A 6,800-nucleotide genomic window follows, 5' to 3' on the forward strand; every position below is an offset into this window, starting at 1 on the left:
CAGGACAATCTTGTCCCTTTCTGCACCTAAAATAGAATGACAACTCATGCACCGCGGAGGGAATGTGAAGAGAGTGTGTCTTGCTGATTTAGGGACTCCTTCCAGAAGTGCTGGTAACACAAAGATGTTGGCCATGCAGAAACAGAGCGTTTCCCTGAAGGCGGTCACCCTTCTTCTCTGTACTGGTTGAGGGAGCTCAGCCTCTCAGAGTGTGACCGGCTGTGTGAAAGGGCGAGCAGTGGCAAGGGCAGTCCTGGGCAGGGAGTGTTTTAGGGCACTGAACTCCATGTGAGACACAGCCATACTGTTTTTAATGCTATAGGCCTGATTACGACAGAACAATTCAGAAAATGTCAAAAAATAAAAAGAAGCAACGAAGAAATTAAGGAACCAATTTAAAGGGAAGGAAATGTTCTACTTCTGTGGTGGGGTGATGCTGGTTGGATGCCAGGTGCCCACCAAGCCACTCTATCACTCCCCCAGGGGACAGGGGGAGAAAAATATGACAAAAGGCTCGTGGGTCGAGATAAGGACAGGGAGATCAGCATCAATTCCTGTCATGGGCAAAACAGACTCAACTTGAGGAAATTAATTTCTTTTATTGCCAATCAAAAGTCAGAGTAATGAGACATAAGAACAATCTTGAAACACCTTCCCCCCACCCCTTCCTTCTTCCTGGGCTCAGTTTCCCTCCCGATTTTCTCTACCTCCTCCCCTGCGAGCAGCGCAGGGGGACAGGGAATGGGGGTTGTGGTCAGTTCATCACACATTGTCTCTGCTGCTCCTTCGTCCTCAGGGGGAGGACTCCTCACACTCTTCCCCTGCTCCAGCGTGGGGTCCCACCCATGGGAGACAGTTCTCCACGTACTGGTCACACAGCTCAGCTGTTTCTCTTTCTGATGGATTCCTCCCTGCAGGCACAGAAATGCTCCCTTGCTCTTTTACCTGGACATCCCTTTCCCCTGGCCCACTTGTCTTGGTTCACCCCGTGCTCTCCACAGGCCCCTGAGCTGGCAGTACTGCTCTGAAGAGACCAGGTCCTGCTGGTGTCCACAGCCATGGCTCCAGGGAAGCAGCAGCCCCAACATGAAGGTGGCAGAAAGGATCTGCCCACTGAGGCAGTGAGGGACAGCCCCGAGGTCCACGAGTGCCTGCTTCTCCATGCGGCAGCTGGGCCCGTGGCTCCTTGACCCCTCCTGTATGCTGGGGCTGCACTCCCAGCTCCAGTGGAGTTGTATGAGATGGGAGCAGAGTCAAAGAATTTTCTGCTGGATTCTTCATTGTGTTTCCCTAGACAGGGAGCCTGGCTCCGTATCTGTGTGAGATCTTTTGCGTCAGAAAACACTGGCAGGGGAATAATAACAATACTATTTAAGTGGAAGTAATATATGACGTAAAATAAACAAAGAGAAAACCAAGACACATATGATCAAAAGAGCATGCGAGCTTTTCCAGAGGATGATGGGCACCTTACTGATGCTGCAGTAGTCTGTGTTCAAACAGTTTCCTCAGTGCCTCTTTGATGTCTGTGTTCCTCATGCTGTAGATGAGGGGGTTCACGGCTGGAGGCACCACTGAGTACAGAACTGACACCACCAGATCCAGGGGTGGGGAGGAGATGGAGGAGGACTTCAGGTAGGCAAACATGCCAGTGCTGACAAACAGGGAGACCACGGCCAGGTGAGGGAGGCACGTGGAAAAGGCTTTGTGGCGTCCCTGCTCAGAGGGGATCCTCGGCACGGCCCTCAAGATCTGCACACAGGACAGCACGATGAAAACAAAACAAGCGAAAAAGAAGAAGGTGCTAAATATGACAAGCCCAACTTCCCTGAGGTAGTCATCGGAGCAAGAAAGCTTGAGGATCTGGGGGATTTCACAGAAGAACTGGTCCACAGCATTGCCGTGGCAGAGGGGGAGTGAAAATGTATTGGCAGTGTGCAGCAGAGCATTGAGAAACCCAGTGCCCCAGGCAGCTGCTGCCATGTGGACACAAGCTCTGCTGCCCAGGAGGGTCCAGTAGTGCAGGGGTTTGCAGATGGCAGCAAAACGGTCATAGGCCATGATGGTGAGATGAGAATACTCTGCACCAAACAAGAAGAATACAAAGAAGACCTGGGCAGCACATCCTGCATAGGAGATGGCCCTGGTGTCCCAGAGGGAATTGGCCATGGCTTTGGGGACAGTGGTTGAGATGGAGCCCAGGTCAAGAACAGAGAGGATGAGGAGGAAGAAGTACATGGGGGTGTGGAGGCAGTGGTCGCAGGCTACGGCGGTGATGATGAGGCCGTTTCCCAAGAGGGCAGCCAGGTAGATGCCCAGGAAGAGCCAGAAGTGCAAGAGCTGCAGCTCCCATGTGTCTGTGAATGCTAGGAGAAGGAACTCGTTCATGGAGCTGCCATTGGACATCTGCTGCTTCTGGGCATGGAAACTGCCAAAGGAGATAAACCAGAAAAATTCAGAGAAACTTCTTAGAGCAAGATTTGATTCCTTCATTGTGAAATACTTAAGGGAGCTTTTCTTTCCGGGGGTACCGTTATGCAGCTCCGAGGCTTCAGCTCTGGTTTGTGCTGGCTGAGTGTGCTGTGCTGAGCTGTGCCCTCTCCCCAGGGGCTCCTTGAGGGTCAGCCCTGCTTTACAGCAATGACCCATGAAGGCAGCAACAGCCCAGGGTGTTTGGAGGGAGGGTTCCTGGGGAGGAGTTCCCTGTGCTGCACTAGAGCGCAGGGTGCAAGCTCCGAAGGACGCTTTCTTCCACAGAGGAAGGTGGGAGATGAGGTGCAGCAAATGTGTCTCTTTACACTGTGTTTTAGTATTCAGACACCCCCATCCCACTTGGGAAATACTCTGGAAAGGGTAAAATTCCCCCGTTGCCCCCTTGCTCTCAGTGTAAACCTGCGTCAGTGCTCCCATCCAGGAGGGCTGCTCTGTCCATCAGCCTGGTGCCCAGCTGCTCTGTGCTTGCACCGCTCCCAGCTGGAGGAGGGCTGCACACAGAAGTTGCTCTGAAAAAGCCACTGGACTGCCCTGGGAGCAGAGGGGTCCTGTTGAAGGTGCAGATTTCAAAACACCTCTCCTTTCCAGCACAGCTCTGCAGAGTATGATGGAGAGGACAGGACAAGGATGCAGAGTGGCGTGGGCAGATCAGGCACTCTCAGACATCACCAATGTCCTACAGGAGAGCTGTGCCCTTCTGGAGTGATGCTCACAGCCCCGCAGGACGCCCTGTCCAGCCTGATCAGGTGTCTGAAGGTGATGTCTGCTAAGGGAAGCAGTGTCTCATTGCCCAAGCACTCACTGCAGTATCTCAAGCCTGGAAAATGAAGAGAGGGCTTGGGCACCTTGGTCCCATGGAAACACCTCCAGGGCAGCGCCCTCCAGGTCAGGGCCAGAGCAGGCACTCAGCACCCCCACCCCTTGCCCCACACCACCACCGTTACTGCCAGGGAGCCCAAGAGCAGGAAGAAGAGCAGCACAAGCAGGTGGAGGAACAAAGAAAAACCCTGTGACTCTCCTCCTAAGGGAAGCAAGGAGAGGAGAGGCAGCCAGGCACTCAGGAAAGCCTTCTCCTCACCCAGCAGGGCACAGCACCTCCCGGTTAGCAAAAGCCCAGGGCAGTCACTCACAGCCCCTTTGCCCTGCAGAGGGAAGCGGCCCCATGTCAGGGGAGATGCCCCTCTGCTGTGCCAGAGCTCTGGCTGCAGAGGAGGCACCTCCTGCCCTGGACCACACAGCCTTGAGGGCAGAGGCTGTGCTGGGTGGGAGACGAGAGCAGGGGTCTTGCTCTGGAGGTAGAGGAGGGGATGGAAGCAGTTGACTTGCTTCCCACCAGACCTCCTGATCTCTCAGTGTAGCGGCTCAGGACTCTCAGTCTCCCTCTCCAAATGCAGCAGCGTCTTTCCCCTTTTTCCAGAAACAGCAGGAAACGGAAAGCACAGTCTCAGGAAAGGTCTTTACCTTCAGGGGATCCCCTGCCTTGCTCTTCCTCTGCAAAAGTCCCCTCTGAAATGCCCTGGGCAGCTCTGGCTGCACACCCTGCCTTCACCCCTTCATATCTGTCTAACATGAGCCCCTGGGCTGGGAGGCCTCCTGACAGAGCCCGTAGGCTGTAGGCTATGATAGCTTTAGGAGATCCTTCCAGGAACAGCAGCTGCATTGCCCTGCACCAAGAGACTTACCGTGACAAGGGCTGGAAAGATTTCTTCCCTTGCAGCTCTCCTCTCTCCCCCCACTCCAGGCTGCCTTTAATCTCTCTCTGCCCTACTCCTTTTCCCAGAGCCCTGCTGCGCTTGGCAGAGGAGTTGCTCCCTGGCCGAGCTGTCTCTCTGCACTGCTGCCTGCTTCCCAGGAGCTCCCTCCATCTCAGGAGCCCATCTCAGCCCCGGAGGAGAGGACCTGCCCAAGACGTCACTTGCTCTGCCCCCCACCCCACTCTGTGCTCCCTCCAGGTGTCCCTGGGGCTCTCCAGGAACCTCCTTGGGAAGAGACTGAAGGAATCACCAATGTTGCCTGTCTCACCTCCGCAGAGACGTTTCTTTGCAGCAGTGCCCTTTCTCCTCTTGGAGACACAGTTAGGTCTGAGAATCCCCCTTCCTTGGCCCATCGTGAGACAGGACACCTGGACACTGGTGGGAGGCATCTCCTTTACCCATGCTGAGAGAAGGCAATCAGCTGAGTCAGTGGAGGCATCTCCTCCTGGAGTTGTAGTCCTGCGGTGGAAGGGACCTCAGCTCCCTCCCATGCCTGCCACAAACCCACAGGAGGCGAGATTCCTCTTGCTTAAGTCATGGTGTCTGCTACAAATAGGGTCTGTATTCCCATTGTCACTGATGGAGATGGAGACCAGGAGTTCACACACAAACACCTGGTGACGTCTGAGGTGCCAGATGTTGTCCACGATAATGGAGCAGTACTGAGAGACTGGGAAACATCTGGGGGCACCATCCTGCAGCTTGGTGAGGATGCCAGCTGAAATGATGGCAGATGCCCACATTTAGGACATCACCCCCTGTCCCTACTCACGCTGTTCAGGGCCGCCTAGAGAGGTGTCCAGCTGACCAAATGGTGTTCTGTGCCAGAGGGAGAGGGAAGTCTTTCTCTTTCTCCCTTCCTTTAGCTGTATTGACTAGCTGTCCGTTGCCTGTAACAAGAGTTGTCTCACACAGCCCCACGGAGCCTAACCTAGTTCAGGGCAGCTGCTCATTGAATGGCCAAACACAGGCCTGTAGGGCTCTGTGAGACGCCAAGGCTCTCCACCAAAACTGCCTGTGGCTGGCAGGGACAGCACAGGACCTGCAGGAAAGCCGTGTCCCCTCCGAGCGGGTGCGTGACAGACACCCCAGGTGCCATCTCAGATTCCTTCGGTGCTTGTGTGCAAGTGACTGATTGCCACCCCTGCAGTGAGGCCAGCCCTGTCCCATCTCTGTCCAGCAGATGCAAGGCACCGCATGAATAAGCAGCACATTGCACTGGGCTCTCCACTTGTGGGCCTATGTTCTCAGCTTCTTCTAGTTCTCCTCTGCCCCATCCTTTACTCACCCTCTTGACGATGCAGTCTTCAAAGAGCCCAGTGAATTTCGAGTAGGCATAGATCACAGGATGTCCACACCCAAGGACGCTTTCAGCAGCACCTTGTCCTTCCAGGAGATCAGTGCCTCTCTCCACCAAAGGCCCTGCAGGGCTGCAGAGACACCGCAGACAGCAATGCCCTCTCCTGCCAGGGCTGCCCAGCCCAGCCCTGTTTCTCTTGGACCTTGGGGACAGCAGGCATTGCTCTCTTTTAGGGCACCTCATGTCTTTCTTACAATGCTGTCTGCCATCCGCTCCAGCATGTCTGTGCCATGCGGCAAAGCTTTTGCATACATGGGCTCTTGGGTGCTTGGTGTCCCTGTTCACCATGACAAGGCTGAGGTTGGCCTGGAGCCACAACTCCGCGGCTGCAGCCCAGATGTGCAACACTCTCCTCTGACTGGGAACAGGCAGGAGGAGCTGGAGCCCCGAGGTCTGTCACAAGCTGTGACTTCTGAGGCACAGTGGGACACCTCCCACAGCTGGTGTGCTGCAATGGATGGATAAAGGTTCTTCACGAGGCACAGGCTGGGAGCATCAGAAGAGGAATACTTTCTGTGTGAAGGAGTTGCTTGGATGTATGGAGCTCCTTGCTGGGAAAGTCAACAGGTTGGGTGAGCCCTTGTGGGTGAGGATTGGAGGAGAGGTCAGTTAGGGCAACATCGTGATGGGAGATAAAGAACTGGTGATCAAGGGGAGGAGGTGGACAGGCACTTACTTAAGCAACTCCAGGAGGTCTCCAGGTCAGTGACATGGGGCTCTTTCTGGGGACCTTAATGACCCTGACATTCATTGGAGAGAGAACACAGCACTGTGAAAACAGACCAATAGGTTTCTGGAGGGTGTTGGAGCAATTTCTTTGCAAAGCCACCAGCTGGACCAACAGAGATGATGCTCACCTGGATCAGGTCCTTGCAAACCATGAAGAGTTGTCAGGGACCTGAAAACCAGGGTCATCCTTGACTGTAGTGACCATGAAAAAGGGGGTGCAGCTCCTGAGCAGCCTGAGGAGGGAGAGGAGCAGAGGGCAGGAGTCAGACCTCAGAGGGGAAGACTTTGGCCTGTTCAGGGGGCTTTTAGTGGGGATCCCGTGGGCAGCAGTAAAGGGCAGCACAACTCTGTACAGCTTGTCTTTAACGAGAGAATCACCCACAAAGAGCAGCAGTGAGTACACAGCTGACAAGACCAGCTTGGGTGAAGAGGGAACTCATGAGGAAACTCAACAGGTAATGGAA

The 6,800-nt window shown here is 54.6% G+C and overlaps 1 protein-coding gene across 1 annotated transcript; it reads right to left on the reverse strand.

Moving 5' to 3' along the window:
• Nucleotides 1–1,470: 1,470 nt before the first annotated feature.
• LOC148050363 (olfactory receptor 14J1-like) lies at nt 1,471–2,406 on the reverse strand. Its single transcript, XM_087742868.1, has one exon. The coding sequence runs from the start codon at nt 2,404–2,406 to the stop codon at nt 1,471–1,473; it is 936 nt and encodes a 311-aa protein (XP_087598994.1).
• Between the last annotated feature and the right edge of the window lie 4,394 nt (nt 2,407–6,800).

Source organism: Nipponia nippon, unplaced genomic scaffold (genome assembly GCF_047370975.1).
Source record: "Nipponia nippon isolate SJK-2023a ecotype South Korea unplaced genomic scaffold, ASM4737097v1 scaffold_88, whole genome shotgun sequence".
In the NCBI taxonomy this organism is placed as follows: domain Eukaryota; kingdom Metazoa; phylum Chordata; class Aves; order Pelecaniformes; family Threskiornithidae; genus Nipponia; species Nipponia nippon.